General features: G+C 43.8%; 1 protein-coding gene across 2 annotated transcripts in view; it reads right to left on the bottom strand.

Annotated features, from left to right (window-relative positions):
* cep112 (centrosomal protein 112) overlaps positions 1 to 18,306 on the bottom strand; it is a 211,250-nt gene that overhangs the window by 3,196 nt on the left and 189,748 nt on the right. Inside the window, exons 24-26 of one of the 2 annotated variants that reach the window (XM_036941515.1) lie at positions 14,472 to 14,561; positions 12,568 to 12,666; positions 1,888 to 1,989 (exon numbers count right to left, since the gene is read on the bottom strand). In XM_036941515.1, the coding sequence (XP_036797410.1) occupies positions 1,888 to 1,989; positions 12,568 to 12,666; positions 14,472 to 14,561 (291 nt within the window). The remainder of the gene's footprint in view (positions 1 to 1,887; positions 1,990 to 12,567; positions 12,667 to 14,471; positions 14,562 to 18,306) is intronic. The other variant, XM_036941516.1, reaches the window with a different exon arrangement.

Below are 18,306 nucleotides of genomic sequence, written 5' to 3'. Positions count from 1 at the left end.
TGCGGGTATGATGGGTATTGGGTTTGGCCAAACGTAACGCTTTGCATTTAGGCCAAAATGTTTTGCCACATGGCTACTTTGCCTACTTCAAAACCGGTGGGCTTTCTTGAATAATGGCTTCCATCTTGCCACCCTATATGGCAGATTTGTGGAGTGCTTGGGATATTGTTGTCACATACACACTTTGACCAGTCTTGGCCATAAAAACCTGTAGCTCTTTCAAAGTTGCCATTGGACTCCTACTTGCTCGGTCATCCAGTTTGGAGCGACGGCCTGATTTAGGCAGGGTCTTGGTGGTGCCATACACCTTCTACTGTACTTCTTAATAATCGTCTTGACCGTGCTCCAAGGGATATTCAGGCCTTAGAATGTTTTATCCCCAGAACCTACAGGAACTGCTGAATTGATCCTGAAATCATGTGAATCACTACAATTCAACACAGGTGGAGGCCAATTGAGTTGGTGTGTGATTTTGAAGGTGACTTGTTACACCTGAGCTAATTTAGGACTGCTATTAGAAAGCGGTGGAGACTTCTACAACCAAGATATTTCAGTTTTATTTTGTATCGATTTAAAAAAAAATTCACTTGGAAGTTGTGGGGTAGGATGTGTAGATCAATGGAGAAAAACAGCGATTTGAATGCATTTTACTCCAGGCTATAAGGCAACAAAAGGTGAAAAGTTTGAAGGGGGCTTTAGACTTTCTATAGGCACTGTACATACTACTGTCTTCCACAACAAATGAAAACAAATACAAATCCTTCTCTTTAGATCAAATGAAACAAAAAGGTTATAATATTTATTGATGTGTAACTACTGTACTGGAACTCAATGGTACATTCCCTTCTCTTGGATGGAAACCTCAGGAACAGATTTAGCGTTTCATTTGGAGAGGCGGAGCTGCTGCTTTCAGAGGAGTAACAGCACCAGTATGCAAAAACGGAACTGCGGTCGGATGCCATGGAGTCACTCTTTCTTTCAGTAAAATAATGCGTCGTAATGTGCAAAACCCAAGACATCCTCAATGAAAAGGGAGGCCGTTCTGGTCGTGAATTACATCGTATAAACATATCCGATGGTAGAGGCTTGTGGTGGCAGGACTGGAAAGAGATCCAGCCAGGGCTATCCAAAGCAGCCAGGCGTTGGGGCCAGTTTGAGTTTAGAAATGCGGGCCCCCTCCAAATGTTGTTGTTGGTTGGTTAGTGGGGCCCCCCTCTCCCTCAGCCAGCTCCACCACAGCCCGACACAGAAAGGCCTATTGTTTACATTTGAAATTCCCGTCCCTCACGCCGCCCACCACAGTTTTCTTGTCGAACAAGGCCCAGTTAAACTAATAGGAGACTGTCCGCGGCGGCTGGGGGGCAGTATTAATGTGGTTAAACGCGGGGTGTAATTGATCATAATAATTGTGTGTGATCTGATGGAGCCTAGAGAAAGAGAGGGAGCTTCAAAGTGGACCGGTCCAAAGCCATGTCTATGGGCTCTGGTGTCTGGTCTACACCACCATATGATATCCCCTCACCACGGCCAAGGAATCAAACAAACAATGCTGACACTCACATTGAGACTAAGTGTGGGTTCTGTCTGGGATGGTTTCTATCAATATGTAGAGAGGGAGGAAAGCAGAAAAGAAAATGGCAGCAAAGGAAAACTGTTCATAGTTGGTATCTGAAGAAACAGATGTATGGAGTGTATTGCCCAGGTACAGGGACCTCGGTCTGTATTACTCCATATAGGTCAGGGGTCAACAACTCTAGGTCACTAACACATTAATCAACTAACCAAGATCTTGATAGTTAGTTGATATGTGGATTAGTTTAATTTGGTGAGTTAGATATAGGCTGTGAGTGTCCTGTGTATAGTGTCCCATGCAGGACTTGTTCCTACCTGAGACTTGAGAGAGGAGATGGTGTCCTCCAGCTCCTGTCGCAGCTCAGCTGGCATCAGCCCTTTCATTTTCATCGCACACTCCTGAAGCACCACCGTCACCTGCAGGGAGAGGAACAGGAGGAGGAACAAGAAGAAAGAGAGGATGTGGTTCAATACACTTATTGTAAGTGTCTCTGGACAAGAGCTTCTATTAATTGACCAAAGAGTAATTATACACACATCGCCCCCTATTGGCTAATAAAAAGATCACGGCCACCATAGACCACATGTGGCCAACTCAGCGTAACCCTTAGGGTATGCAGTAGCTGCAGGTTTGTGTTCCAGCTCAGCACAAACACACCTAATTCAAATGAACTAATCACCATATTCATTTTAGAGACCATCATTATCTGAATCAGGTGTCTTAATAAATCTGGGCCTGAGCAGACATTTACTTCCGCCCTCCTGGACCAGAATTGACCACCCTTGACTTTTAGACCCAGGCCCAGCTGGGTTTGAAAGAACAGACAGAACACATCAAACACACCAGCCCTCCCTATGTCGGGCACAGAGAGGGCTGTCTGGAGCTAAATTACACTGGAGAAAACCATAGTCTGATTACAAAGTTTAAAACGTTTGGTTAGCCATTCCTCCATGCCCACAAACACACACAGAGCATGTACTGAAGGTTCAGTAGGCAGACATGCTGTAATGACAAACTGAGAGGTTTCACCCCTCAGAGCCTGGTTCTTCTCTAGGTTTGGTCCTAGGTTCCTACCTTTCTAGGGAGTTTTTCCTAGCCACCATGCTTCTACATCTGCATTGCTTGCTGTTTGGGGTTTTAGGCTGGGTTTCTGTATAGGCACTTTGTGACATCTGCTGATGTAAAAGGGACTTATAAAGACATTTGATTGATTGACTGATGACTAGGGAGAGCCCCAAACTATTCCTACTATTACATTTTTAGCATGCCGAAGTCCAGTTATTTCCTCTTTATTTTTCTTTAGATATTCAGTTCGAGAGAGAGAGAGAGAGAGAGAGAGAGAGAGAGAGAGAGAGAGAGAGGCCAAGTATTAGAAAATTGGTTTTCCAAAAATAATTTTCCTGTTGTGGATTTAACTGATTGATCTGGTTTTCTGTAATGAATCTTTCAAGGGCACAATGAAAGGGATTTGGACGCACTTCAAAGGGGGAGAGTATAAATGATCCCAACACAGAACAGCTCTTTTTGTCTCAGCACAGTGTGCAGTAGATTAGGCCTTTGCCACTTAGCCCAAAATGTTCTCCCTCCCACCTCATTTAAAAGTGTCGGGCCAATAACATCATCAGGAGAAAAAGTCTATCAATTTTATTTTGTTTCTTTCCTCCGTGAGAAAGGGAGCCATGGGTAATTTGAGAATGAACAATTTCAAACATACGCAAAAAATAATATTTTACAGGCTGTAATTTGGGATGCCAACAAGCAACAAGTAAAAAAAAAAGTGTAGAACCCCTGAGAGGGAGGCAGTTATAACAAGATGGCACCCAGACAAAACACTCAAGACCAAAAAACACAGAACGAACAAACAACGGTTAAATGATCACTGTCCTCATAAACCACATCCAATGTAAAAGTATTGGGATTCTTTGCAAGCTTTCCATTCAAGTTCCCTGGCTGCATTCTTAATGCATATACAGTACGTACAGTGCAGTATTTAAGTTACCACAGCAGTAAGGGTGTACACACTTCAATCTAAATGACTAGCGCCCTCCCGACAACTCCCTGTCCGTTTTCCGTCCCATAGATCAGATTCAGGGTAACTAGAATTCACTGGCTGCATTCTTAATGCATATACAGTACGTACAGTGCAGTATTTAAGTTACCACAGCAGTAAGGGTGTACACACTTCAATCTAAATGACTAGCGCCCTCCCGACAACTCCCTGTCCGTTTTCCGTCCCATAGATCAGATTCAGGGTAACTAGAATTCACTGGGCTACACTGCAGGGTGGACTGGAGCCTCTACTCACAGGATTGAGACTAATCAAAGTAGACAGGCCATGAATGTTTAATTGAATAACTATGAGTACTAGAGAAGGGGGAGAAAGAGAGAGAGAGGATGAGAGAGAGGACGAGAGAGAGAAAGATTGAGAGAGAGATGGGACGAGAGAGAGAAAGATTGAGAGAGAGATGGGACGAGAGAGAGAAAGATTGAGAGAGAAAGAGAGGACGAGAGAGAGAGAGGACGAGAGAGAAAGATTGAGAGAGAGAGATGGGACGAGAGAGAGAAAGATTGAGAGAGAGAGAGAGGACAAGAGAGAGATGATGAGAAAGAGAGGTAAAATGAAAAATAGAGAAAGAAAGCAAGAAAGGAAGAGGGGATAAGCGAAACAGATCTCCTAGGGGGTAATATATTACCCCTTCACTTTTCTTGTCTGACAGCGAGAGGGTATACTGTATAATAGAGATGTCTACCTGGCCACCAGCCTAATGACGTTTCAGCCAGCTGTATTAGATCATCATTAGCCTGGGCGTTGTACTGTAGGACAGACACAAAGAGCTCTAGATCACATTATAGAGGATATGCTCTGCAGCTGGAATGCTATGTAATGCGATGTAATGGCTGCAGGTGGACTTAGTTAGTGGAACACTGCAGTGCTTAATTGTGTTGTCCCCTGTTAGGTAAGATGTGAGCTGTATGTACTGCCTGTTTGAAAAGAGAGTTCTCTAATACAAGTCTGATTCATATATATACAGTGCCTTGCGAAAGTATTCGGCCCCCTTGAACTTTGCGACCTTTTGCCACATTTCAGGCTTCAAACATAAAGATATAAAACTGTATTTTTTTTGTGAAGAATCAACAACAAGTGGGACACAATCATGAAGTGGAACGACATTTATTGGATATTTCAAACTTTTTTAACAAATCAAAAACTGAAAAATTGGGCGTGCAAAATTATTCAGCCCCTTTACTTTCAGTGCAGCAAACTCTCTCCAGAAGTTCAGTGAGGATCTCTGAATGATTCAATGTTGACCTAAATGACTAATGATGATAAATACAATCCACCTGTGTGTAATCAAGTCTCCGTATAAATGCACCTGCACCGTGATAGTCTCAGAGGTCCGTTAAAAGCGCAGAGAGCATCATGAAGAACAAGGAACACACCAGGCAGGTCCGAGATACTGTTGTGAAGAAGTTTAAAGCCGGATTTGGATACAAAAAGATTTCCCAAGCTTTAAACATCCCAAGGAGCACTGTGCAAGTGATAATATTGAAATGGAAGGAGTATCAGACCACTGCAAATCTACCAAGACCTGGCCGTCCCTCTAAACTTTCAGCTCATACAAGGAGAAGACTGATCAGAGATGCAGCCAAGAGGCCCATGATCACTCTGGATGAACTGCAGAGATCTACAGCTGAGGTGGGAGACTCTGTCCATAGGACAACAATCAGTCGTATATTGCACAAATCTGGCCTTTATGGAAGAGTGGCAAGAAGAAAGCCATTTCTTAAAGATATCCATAAAAAGTGTTGTTTAAAGTTTGCCACAAGCCACCTGGGAGACACACCAAACATGTGGAAGAAGGTGCTCTGGTCAGATGAAACCAAAATGTAACTTTTTGGCAACAATGCAAAACGTTATGTTTGGCGTAAAAGCAACACAGCTGAACACACCATCCCCACTGTCAAACATGGTGGTGGCAGCATCATGGTTTGGGCCTGCTTTTCTTCAGCAGGGACAGGGAAGAAGGTTAAAATTGATGGGAAGATGGATGGAGCCAAATACAGGACCATTCTGGAAGAAAACCTGATGGTGTCTGCAAAAGACCTGAGACTGGGACGGAGATTTGTCTTCCAACAAGACAATGATCCAAAACATAAAGCAAAATCTACAATGGAATGGTTCAAAAATAAACATATCCAGGTGTTAGAATGGCCAAGTCAAAAGTCCAGACCTGAATCCAATCGAGAATCTGTGGAAAGAACTGAAAACTGCTGTTCACAAATGCTCTCCATCCAACCTCACTGAGCTCGAGCTGTTTTGCAAGGAGGAATGGGAAAAAATTTCAGTCTCTCGATGTGCAAAACTGATAGACATACCCCAAGCGACTTACAGCTGTAATCGCAGCAAAAGGTGGCGCTACAAAGTATTAACTTAAGGGGGCTGAATAATTTTGCACGCCCAATTTTTCAGTTTTTGATTTGTTAAAAAAGTTTGAAATATCTAATAAATGTTGTTCCACTTCATGATTGTGTCCCACTTGTTGTTGATTATTCACAAAAAAAATACAGTTTTATATCTTTATGTTTGAAGCCTGAAATGTGGCAAAAGGTCGCAAAGTTCAAGGGGGCCGAATACTTTCGCAAGGCACTGTATATATATATATATATATATATATATATTTCATAATACAGTTTCCTACTATACTAAGCTGATCAAGGGGTCGAAAAATGTAGATATTGCCAGATGTTCACTGTCCGAGGAACATGCCGTGGAAGCTTTATTGCTGGGTAAAGTGTCCATAAGCAGAGGTAATTAAACTGTTCTGTGTTCTTTTTCTCTCTTCATCTCTGCCTGTCTTGTTGTACATGCAACCTGTCTCACATGCATTCATTAAAAAACCCATAAAATGTTAGCTGCTAATTTTCAGATTTACACCACATAAACCATTTTCACTGGACTATCTGTTGCTGCCAAGTTCTGATTTCCCTGGGGGGTTGGCCTTGCAATAACCAAGTGGTGAGACACAGCCCTCTATATTTAAATGTTTCAGGTACACTCCGATAGGTGTCTGCGTCACATACAGTATCTTCTATTGACATTATCTTCTATTGTTTGTCCTCATGTGTCTGTTTTTCAGCATAAAGTACTCTGTAGTCACTTAGTGTGGACACCAGGTGAGACCACACACACAATAACCATCTCTCTTCTTCACTTCATCTCTCTCTCCCTTCTCCCTAAATCATCTAGATTATATCAGCTGCTTTGGTGAACCCCTCCCGCATCTGAACTGGCTGACACAGAGGGCACAGCATGGTCATAGGCAAGAGGTCACTTGGTCGGGACAACAGGAAGTATTATTAAAGAGATGCTGACATTGAAATACAGACAGATGTAGTAGTCCCAGAGTTAATGATCCAAGGTCAGTTTTGAATTTCACCTCCTGATGATTATGATGACTGACCGTGTTAGAACAAAAGAAAAACAGGGCTTAATCATGCACTCTCTCTATCCATCTGTCTCTCATCTGCAGGTATGTTTTGATGTGAGAGAGGAAGCCAGTCCCGTCATCGTCAATGATCATAATTACAATAAATGTATTATGTATTCATAACACCTGGATAATGAACTTCTTTCAATAAAGTGTTTCACATTCTCCACTGGTTGAAATGATGTATCTCCTTGAAATACTATCCTGGTTCCTCAGATTAATGCAGATGAAGGGAGTTAGATATGCATAGTTTTTTTCTGTATATATGAATTACAAATCAATCATGTTTCTAGTCTTTTGCATAGTTAACCTTTTGCGTGTAGGGGGCAGTATTTTCGTTTTTGGCTAAAGAACGTACCCATTTGAAACTGCCTATTTCTCAGCCCCAGAAACTAGAATATGCATATAATTGTCAGATTAGGATAGAAAACACTCTAACGTTTTCAAAACTGTAAAAAAATGAGTGTGAAAGATCACATTGCGTAATTGGATAGGTTGGGGCTCTCAGAGTGAGTTTTGCGCTATAGAGTAGAGCGGCCATTGTTTCTCCTGATGTTATTGAAAAACCTACACACCCGGTTGATATAATATATCTAATATATATTTTAAAAACAACCTGAGGATTGATTATAAAAAACATTTGACATGTTTCTGTGGACATTATGGATATTATTTGGAATATACGTCTGCGTTGTCGTGACCGCTCTTTCCTGTGGATTTCTGAACATAACGCGACAAACAAACAGAGGTATTTTGGGTATAAAAATAATCTTTATGGAACAAAAGGAACATTTGTTGTGTAACTGGGAGTCTCGTGAGTGAAAACATCCGAAGGTCATCAAAGGTAAACGTTTTACCAAACGTTTTACACAGATCGGCTACACATCCATAGGCATTCAGTTATTTTTATCCTCCACTACATAAAAAGCAAGTACATAAATAAACCCTTTTTCAGGACCCTGTATTTCTAAGACAATTCTTACAATTCTAAATAACTTCACAGATCTTCATTGTAAAGGCTTTAACTTGTTGAGTGTAGGGGGCAGTATTTTCATGTTTGGCTGAAAAACGTACCCAATTTAAACTGCCTATTTCTCAGGCCCAGAATCTAGAATATGCATATAATTGTCAGATTAGGATAGAAAACACTCGAAAGTTACCAAAACTGTCAAAATATTGTCTGTGAGTATAACAGAACTGATATTACAGGCGAAAACCTGAGAAAAATCCAACAAGGAAGTGCTGTTTTTCTTGAAAGCTCTCTGTTCCATTGGATGACTTGCCTCCATTTAAAGGGATATCAACCAGATTCCTTTTCCTATGGCTTCCTCAAGGTGTGAACAGTCTTTATACATAGTTTCAGGCTTTTATTTTGAAAAATGAGCGAGAAAGAACCCATCGCGTCAGTGGATGGCAGGGTGCCAGCAGAGTTTTTCATGCGCTACAGCTTGGAACAGCCATTTTCTCTCTCTCTTCCTATTGAAGAAGCTACATTCCGGTTGACATATTATCGATTATATTATTAGATTATTTATAAAACACATTTGACATGTTTCTACAAATTTTTATTTTGGATATAAAAATAATCTTTATGGAACAAAAGGAACATTTATTGTGTAACGGAGTCTCGTGAGTGCAAACATCCGAAGATCATCAAAGGTAAGCGATTTCATTTATTGCTTTTCTGACTTTCGTGACCAATCTACTTGGCTGCTAGCTGTTTGTAATATTTTGTCTACTGAGAGAGATGTTCTTACATAAACGCTTGGTATGCCTTTGCTGAAAAGCTTTATTGAAATCTGACACCCCAGGTGGATTAACAACAAGCTAAGCTGTGTTTTGCTATATCGCACTTGTGATTTCATGAAAATTAAATATTTTTAGTAATTTAATTTGAATTTGGCGCGCTGCAATTCAGCGGATGTTGATAAAAATGATCCCGGTAACGGGATGGGTGCGTCAAGAAGTTAAACACTGTTTTCCATGGTTGTTCAATGAACCATAAACAATTAATGAACATGCACCTGTGGAACGGTCGTTAAGACACTAACGACTTACAGACGGTAGGCATTTAAGGTCAGTTATGAACACTTAGGACACTAAAGAGGCCTTTCTATTGACTCTGAAAAACACCAAAAGAAAGATGCCCATGGTCCCTGCTCATCTGCGTGAACGTGCCTTGGGCATGCTGCAGGTAGGCATGAGGACTGCAGATGTGGCCAGGGAAATAAATTGCAATGTCCGTACTGTGAGACGCCTAAGACAGCGCTACAGGTAGACAGGATGGGCAGGTGATTGTCCTCGCAGAAGCAGACCACGTATAACAACACCTGCATAGAATAGGTACATCCGAACATCACACCTGCGGGACAGGTACAGGATGGCAACAACAACTGCCCGAGTTACACCAGGAATGCACAATACTTCAATCAGTGCTCAGACTGTCCGCAATAGGCTGAGAGAGGCTGGACTGAGGGCTTGTAGGCCTGTTGTAAAGCAGGTCCTCACCAGACATCACTGGCATTGCCTAACCCACCGTTGCTGGACCAGACATGATTGGCAAAAAGTGCCAATCTTCACTGATGAGTCGCTGTTTTGTCTCACCAGGGGTGATGGTTGGATTTGCGTTTATCGTCGAAGTAATGAGTGTTACACCGAGGCCTGTACTCTGGAGCGGGATCGATTTGGAGGTGGAGGGTCCGTCATAGTCGGGGGCGGTGTGTCACAGCATCATTGGACTGAGCTTGTTGTCATTGCAGGCAATCTCAACGCTGTGCGTTCGAGGGAAGACATCCTCCTCCCTCATGTGGTTCCCTTCCTACAGGCTCATCCTGACATGACCCTCCAGCATGACAATGCCACCAGCCATACTGCTCGTTCTGTGCGTGAATCCCTGCAAGCCAGGAATGTCAGTGTACTGCCATGGCCAGCGAAGAGCCCAAATCTCAATCCCATTGACCACGTCTGGGACCTGTTGGATCAGAGGGCTAGGGCCATTTCCCCCAGAAATGTCTGGGAACTTGCAGGGGCCTTGGTGGAAGAGTGGGGTAACAAGAACTGGCTAATCTGGTGCAGTCCATGAGGAGGAGATGCACTGGAGTACTTAATGCAGCTGGTGGCCACACCAGATACTGACTGTTACTTTTTATTTTGACCCCCTTTGTTCAGGGACACATTATTCCATTTCTGTTAGTCACATGTCTGTGGAACTTGTTCAGTTTATGTCTCAGTTGTTGAACCTTATGTTCATACAAATATTTACACATGTTAAGTGTGCTGAAAATAAACGCAGATGAAAGTGAGATGTCGTTTCGTTTAGTTAGCTAGCTATGTTACTTCGGCTGCATTGCAAGGCAAGCTTACACAATTGTATATTCAATTTGCAGTAAATGCTTTAGCTAGCTAGATTCTTTATATCCACTGTTGCACAAGACGACAGCCTGGTTTGCTGGTTTTCTCAGGAGTCCCTAAAACATTAAACAACACAAATGACAAATTAATTCTCCTGTCACAACACTAGCTAGCTAGCTGGCTAATGTTAGCCAGTCAAATAACTTGCTAAATAGCGATTTTCGTAAATTAACTTTATGACAAAAATATGCACAAACGTTTGTCTCTACATTAACTAACATATTCCTCTCAATTGTAAATGTTTTGCTTGACTCGTTATGACAACTTACATTTGGTTCCACCGTAATGTTTTGTCAGCCATCTTTGTTGAAGAAAGCCCCAGGGACGGGTGGCTTACGTCAAATTCGTCATTGGAACCACTCGATATGATTGGTCATATAAAAACCTTGGGACCCAAATGCATAATGAATTCTCTAACTCACCCTTGCGGTGGCCTGGAGAAATGAAGCCATGACGCTGGGTACCTCTAAGTCCCGCAGTGTAAGCTCACAACTTTCAAAGGAGGAACCACTGTAGGCCTGAGGATGGGTAGATATATACACAGCCCATCTACACTGATCTATAAACAACTGGGGAGTGCCTTGGAGACAAAGCTTTAGTGATCATAAGGCTAATGTATGTCTCACCAAGGCAATTGGGTGTCCTGGTTTACTGGGCAATGTGCAGGGGTGGAGAGAGGCAGAGCAGCCATTTTCTATGGCAGCACCTTTGTTGTGGCTAATACACGCTAGCTATGCTAACCCAGACGTAGATACTACACTACAGTAGGTCAGGCAAAGGACCTAGTGAACTATTTTCAGCTGTGTATATATTCAACACATGGATAGAATAGAAGTCAATGACATCAGTCAGAACCAGGTCAATTCCATTTCAACTGCAAAATTTGGTGGCAGCGGTGGGATCTGGGATGGTAAGCAGTCTGGGGCTCAGAGTGGTGAGAGCAGGTGAGCGATAGTGAATTGAAATTCACTGAATCTCCCGAGTTGACTGAAGGATCACATCGAACACTCCAGCTGAATATGGAAGCCTTTTTCTGAGAGACTTCACTTTCTTTCAGTTCTGTTTCTCACGGGCTGTTCTATAACTCATTTATAATATCGCTCCCTCGCTTCATCTCTCTCTTTCTGAATCCCTCTCTGTACAGTAAAGGCCTGTTTAGTCTTTAGACAGGTGGATGGAGGGATGTGAGGAGAGGAGGCTTTTAAAGCGGCTCCTCGCCGATCACACAGATGTAAGGAACTTTTGAAGACAGTGGCTGATCAAACCTAGGCGCCAGGTTTTGGCCATTGACAGACTCAGGATGTAAAACAGTGCAACTGTTCTCCAAAGCATCCGTCAGAGAGAGAGAGAGTGAGAGGAACAATCTGACTTTCCACACAGAGACAACGGTTTCATCTCCACCCTCTTTTAAAAGGAAAATAGGAGTTTATTGTTGTTCCTGATGAAGCGTTAGATTCCATTTTGAAGCTCCTGAGAGAAGCAGAAGTCTTTTAACTTGTTCTCCTGCTATCCTCTTAAAATGACAACATTTCATCTATATATAGTCTTTAGATTGTGCTGGTGGTTTTGACTTTCCCCCAGCGCTTGATACTGTCTGTCACACACCAAGGTTTTTGACAGCTGCCAGACGAAAGAAACACGGTGTTGACACTTTGAACATTCAAATGAAGTTTGCCACGTAGCTTGAGTTATGCTAATGACGATGGGGGGGGGGGGGGGGGGGGGCAGATTGTGCTCGTTGTTGGAAGATTCTGGAGTGACAAAAACCTTGTCAGATACAAGGGGGTACATCAAAAACCACGCCGCTCACAAAGTTTGCGCCTCCACATCTCTCAGTTGCACTCTGAGAGTTCGTTGAGAAACGCTTTGAATTCAAAAACGCTTCGCTGCCTTGAAAAAAATAAAGAGCTTCACAGAGAAGTGACTAAAAAGAGAAAGAGCGATAAGAAAACAGATCTGTGTGAACTGTTACAATCCAGGATGGGTTAGTTACTAGTGCAGTGAGTTACACACAGAACTGCTCAACACCAGCGGCTGATTGATCTGTAAATAACCAGTGTACTTTTGATTGTCTTCAGACAGACTGAACCTCACCGTGAGGTGCAGCCGAGCCGCCATTTTACAGCGGGGAGTCCGAGAGGGCTCTGGAAGAAGCAGGCGGGAAACATCTGTGTGAAGTCTTGGGCAGAGAAGCTGTTTTAGTGTGTGAGATCAGATTACAAAGACATGTCTTGGCAGATAAACTTGGGCAATATCCCTGAGAGTTAGTGAGCTAGTAGGCCTCAGGTTTTATTAACACACACATCAGTCGCACAGACACACACACAGACATGCAAAAACACACACACGAACACACACATACAACACACCAGCCTCCGAGAGCCTCTCTCTCCTAGTAAGGAGGTATAGAGAACAGAGTCTCACTATCACTACACTGAGAGGGCCCATCTCCAGTCAGACACAGACCACCAGGTAAACACAGTCTCAGTGAAGCCCATAGGAATGAGTTGACTTCAGACATAGTTATAGGCCAGTCTCCCAGACACAGATTGAGTTTGTTCCTAGACTAAACGCATGTTCAATGGAGAATCCTACACGCCTAACACACCTTTGACGATTTGCATAATGAAAGTCTGTACAACCTTGGAAAAAGTTCACCTTGCAGAAGTTTAGGTTAAGCCCTGTCCTTTTAACTAGGTTGGATGAGAGGAAAAAGCATCTAGGACTGGGTCAACCCACCGGCTGGTGGCCCTACTACCCTAGCACCACTGACCCATTCTGGGGAGATTTATGTCCGTCCGACATGGAGCTGTTCCAGCAAAGTGTGTGTAAGGGTCACTGGGCGGCTCCCCAGGACCAAGAGTTGCCTTCATTGGTACATAGCAGCCTGGAGGTACACAGGCCCAGCCAGAGACAGAGAGACCACCAGCCAGCCTGCTACGTGGTGATTACTGCCTTTCTTCTCCATGTGTGTCAAGGTCAAAGCAGACCTGTGATTACAGAGCTCACAGGGGCCATGGCTCCGGGGCTGGTGTGTGTCTGTGTGCGAGTGTGTGTGCAGTGGTTCAGGATTCCCTCTGAACATTCCTGCCCCATAGTGCTGGCTTTTGAAGCCGGATCTCGAGGAATTTGGAAAATCTCTGCCTCTGAACTAGGGGTTGGGAAGAATATAGGGGAGAGAGAGGAAGAGAAGAGAGGGTGAAACTGAAGGTTGACGTAGGGGGTTGAGGTAGAGGGGTGAGGTAGAGGGTTTAAGTAGAGTGGATAAGGTACAAGGGTGAGGCTGAGGGGTGAGGTAGAGGGTTGTGGGTGAGACTGATGGGTAAGTCTTAGGGGTGAGGGGGTGAAGTTGAGGGGTGAGTCTGAGGGGGTGAAGTTGAGGGGTGAGTCTGCGGGGTGAGGGGGTGAAGTTGAGGGGTGAGTCGGTGAAGTTGAGGGGTGAGTCTGAGGGGGTGAAGTTGAGGATTGAGTCTGAGGGGTGAGGGGGTGAAGTTGAGGGGTGAGTCTGAGAGGTGAGGGGGTGAAGTTGAGGGGCGAGTCTGAGGGGTGAGGGGGTGAAGTTGAGGGGCGAGTCTGAGGGGTGAGGGGGTGAAGTTGAGGGGCGAGTCTGAGGGGTGAGGGGGTGAAGTTGAGGGGCGAGTCTGAGGGGTGAGGGGGTGAAGTTGAGGGGTGAGTGAGGGGTGAGGGGGTGAAGATGAGGGGTGAGTCTGAGGGGTGAGGGGTGAAGATGAGGGGTGAGGGGGTGAAGTTGAGGGGTGAGTCTGAGGGGTGAGGGGGTGAAGTTGAGGGGCGAGTCTGAAGGGTGAGGGGGTGAAGTTGAGGGGTGAGTGAGGGGTGAGGGGGTGAAGATGAGGGGTGAGTCTGAGGGGTGAGGGGTGAAGATGAGGGGTGAGGGGGTGAAGTTGAGGGGTGAGTCTGAGGGGTGAGGGGGTGAAGTTGAGGGGTGAGGGGGTGAAGTTGAGGGGTGAGGTTGAAGGTGAGAAGAGGGAATCTGTTACCTGCTCCTGGTTCTCTAACTCTTTGTTCAGTAGTTTCTTCTCGGAGGAGTGCAGCTGCCTCTGGAGATTCTCCATCTTCTCCTGCAGAACCTAGAGAGACAGAAAAGGGAGAGCACATTTGAACAAGGGATAATGAGAGAGAGAGAGATTGGAGAACAATATAGTTTAAAAAAGAGAGAAAGAGGACAGAGATAAATGACAAATGATAGAGAGCGAGAGATGAAAAAGAAAAAGAGGAGGGAGAGAAGGCAGAAAGAGAGATGTGACTCTCAGATTAACAGTGTATTAAAAGGCTAATGATAAAGTGGTGACAGTCATTATTGGAAAGCTGGGCTCATTACCCAGAGTCATTCACAAGGAGATAGAGAGAGAGGCACACAGGGAATTAACTACTGTTAACTGTCTGGGCTTTAAACATCACACACACGTCTCTTGTGAATACATTGTGGATCATTATATTGGTGCAGTTTCAGATATGAACACTGAATTATGAGTGTAGGCTGGCTACCAGATACCTGAGATTCAAACAGTTTACCGGGGATTCTACCAGGGTACACAATGCCCTCCATGAATCTACCGCCAGTACTGCTGGGCAGGCATACAAAAACGACTGTATGGCATAAATACCAGTAAAGGAAGGCTTCCACATCTAAGCAGTGTATTATTTTGCATCCCCAAACTCTGGATAGAATATAAAGGACTAAGCCTTGTTCACATTGTCAGGTTGAAGTGACTCAAATCCATTTTTTGGGCATATCAGATTCTAATCTGTTCTTTTTCATGCAGTCTGAACAGCCAAAAAGCTTGATCAGATATTTCAAGACAGATTTCAAACCAACTTCGTAGATGGTTTGAAGACAGATATAAATCTGATTCCTGGCCATGTGACTTGTGTCTAAATGGTCAAATCTGATTATTTTTTTTATTTTTTTTAGTTATTTGGCATATCTTGTTGCTAGCAGCTACTCTGTTGACAGTTTGACAAGAACCCCCACCCCCCCCCGGGACACATTTAGTTTTTTGTCCTAGCACTAGACAGCTGATTCAAACAATCAAAGCTTGATGATGAGTTGGTTATTTGAATCAGCTGTGTAGTGCTAGGAGGGCATAAACCAAAACGTGCACCCATGGGGGTCCCGGGACCGAGTTTGGGAAACCCTGAACTAGTTGACTGCTGGGGCTTGCCAAAAACAACTTGTTTTGAAAGTTGGATCACATCATATGGGGCTTTAAAAGTGTTCTTACACTGTGATTTTGAACATTCAAAGGAACTGGGACACGTCCATGGCAGGCACTGTTGTCACCTTAGCTTGTTACAGATCTTCTGAGTGATAGGAAATACGAGCATCAACACCAATCAGCCTACACCACTGCGCACACACCCGCCATTACTATGACAACTAGCATAGCCATGACTGCTGTCTGAACCGATCTGGTCACTTGTAACTTGCTGTTTGGACAGTCAGTATTCCAAAACGGATTGGAAAAACAAAACTGATTTGAGCATTTAGGCCATCAGTGTGAACAAGGCTTTAGAGGTTTGTGTGAAGAATAGCAGATGAGTGGAGAAAATAACAGAATAGCGGAGAAGAAGAGGAGTGGAGAAAATAACAGAATAGAGGAGAAGAAGAGGAGTGGAGAAAAGAACAGAATAGAGGAGAAGAAGAGGAGTGGAGAAAATAACAGAATAGAGGAGAAGAAGAGGAGTGGAGAAAAGAACAGAATAGAGGAGAAGAAGAGGAGTGGAGAAAATAACAGAATAGAGGAGAAGAAGAGGAGTGGAGAAAAGAACAGAATAGAGGAGAAGAAGAGGAGTGGAGAAAAGAACAGAATAGCGGAGAAGAAGAGGAGTGGAGAAAAGAACAGAATAGAGGAGAAGAAGAGGAGTGGAGAAAAGAACAGAATAGAGGAGAAGAAGAGGAGTGGAGAAAAGAACAGAATAGCAGAGAAGAAGAGGAGTGGAGAGGACTGTTTTCCTCTCCTGCTCTAAATGATAGCAGTGGAAAGAAAGAAAGGCTTGGCTCCTGAATGCAACTCAGAACCAGATGTCTCACACACATGCGTGTTAACTTCACGTTCGATTAGGCCTCACGAGAACCAGAGCACACGCACACAAGGTAAGTCCACTGGTATGGGTGTTGATGGTTTGATGGGGGCTGTGTGTGTTAGGCAGAGAGGCACTGCTAAGCATCAGCATTATGACACTCCCTGCAGTGTGTGAATGAGTAAGGCAGGTGTTCCCATCCATTCCTATGGTTGAGGGAAATATAGCTCAGGTAATAACCATGACTGACTGGTGATATACAGCCCATCCACTCAACATAAATGACTAACATCATGTAGGTTTACCATTACCTGCAGCTCCTGGGAAGCACAACCCCGACGCATTGAACACAGATCACGAAAAGGTACAAAATGTTGGGTAACACTATGTACCTACAAGGTTTTTACTAACTACAGTTTTACTGTGTAGTTACATGGGTATCAGGGTTAACTTAAGATAGATAAAGTGTTACATCAAACTTTCTTCAAACGGTCTATCCCTTCGCACAATATTATGAGACAACAACAGACGTCAAAAACGAGTGCAAAGATCTGAATTCAAAGCTCAGTCAAATGTCCATGGTTGAAAGTAACTTTAGGAATGATTGATGCGGCCGCCAGCACACATTCCTCTTCCAAGTGGTTCTGTTTATTAATGCATTAAAAGGATCCGTCTGCTTTCCGCTGTTTGAACTGGACCCTTCCTGTTCTAAGTCAACACAGTGTGTTGCCCAAATGACACCCTATTCTCTATCTAGTGCACTACTTTTGACCAGAGCCGTGGGCAATTCCTTATGGGCCCTGGTCAAAAGTAGTGCACTAAATAGGGAATATGGTTCCATTTGGGACTCTACCACAGAGACTCACTGGATGAGGTGAATAAGTGTATTGGCAGATGAATATGATACTGGTTGATGTTACTCTATTAATCAGGCTCCGTCTTCTCCAGTCACGGTCCTCTCTGCTTCCTTCTGATCACGTCAAGCACTTCACTCCAACTGACTTGTTTACAATTACCATAAAACTTCAATTAGCCGGGCATCTGCACACATTTCAGCAAACAAACGGCTGTTCCAAATAAACGATAGGTCTAAATGTGTAACGTATACGCTGGGAGTCAGGAAGCAGATGCAGAAGGGGAGTTTAATGAATAAGAAAAGGCAGATAAACAAAACAGGAGAAGCGTACTGGACGTGACCAAAACCAATACTGTCTGATGAGGGCACTGAGGGCTAAATAAAGGGAGGGTAATCATGGTGATGATGAGGTCCAGGTGTGCGTAATGATGGAGAGCAGGTGTGCGTAATGATGGAGAGCAGGTGTGCGTAATGATGGAGAGCAGGTGTGCGTAATGATGGTTGCCAGGACCGGTGGTTAGTAGACTGGTGACATCGAGCGCTGGAGCGGGAATAGGCGTGACAAAACTGTTTAGGAGTTTACCATGGACACAGATCTGATATTCTCACGGTCATGTGCATTCAAATGTTATGTGATTTTATTCTGTCATCGTTGCCAGCCATGGTGCCACCAAAAAATGTATGGTGCTGAAGCACGGAAATGGGGGTCTGATAGTGAACGCTAATAATCGGGAAGCAAGTACAGGGAGGGAATTTAATAAATAAACAAACATGGAAAAAACCAAGAAACACAAGTTGCGTAGAGACATGAAACATATAAACAGGAACAATAAGACCTGAGGAAAGAACCATAGGGAGTGACAGTTATAGAGGAGGTCATCAGGAAGGTGATGGAGTCCAGGTGTGTGTAATAATGAGAGGAGGAGCGGGAGTAG

Source organism: Oncorhynchus mykiss, chromosome 13, assembly GCF_013265735.2.
Source record: "Oncorhynchus mykiss isolate Arlee chromosome 13, USDA_OmykA_1.1, whole genome shotgun sequence".
In the NCBI taxonomy this organism is placed as follows: domain Eukaryota; kingdom Metazoa; phylum Chordata; class Actinopteri; order Salmoniformes; family Salmonidae; genus Oncorhynchus; species Oncorhynchus mykiss.
This window is presented reverse-complemented; position numbering and strand designations above follow the sequence as displayed.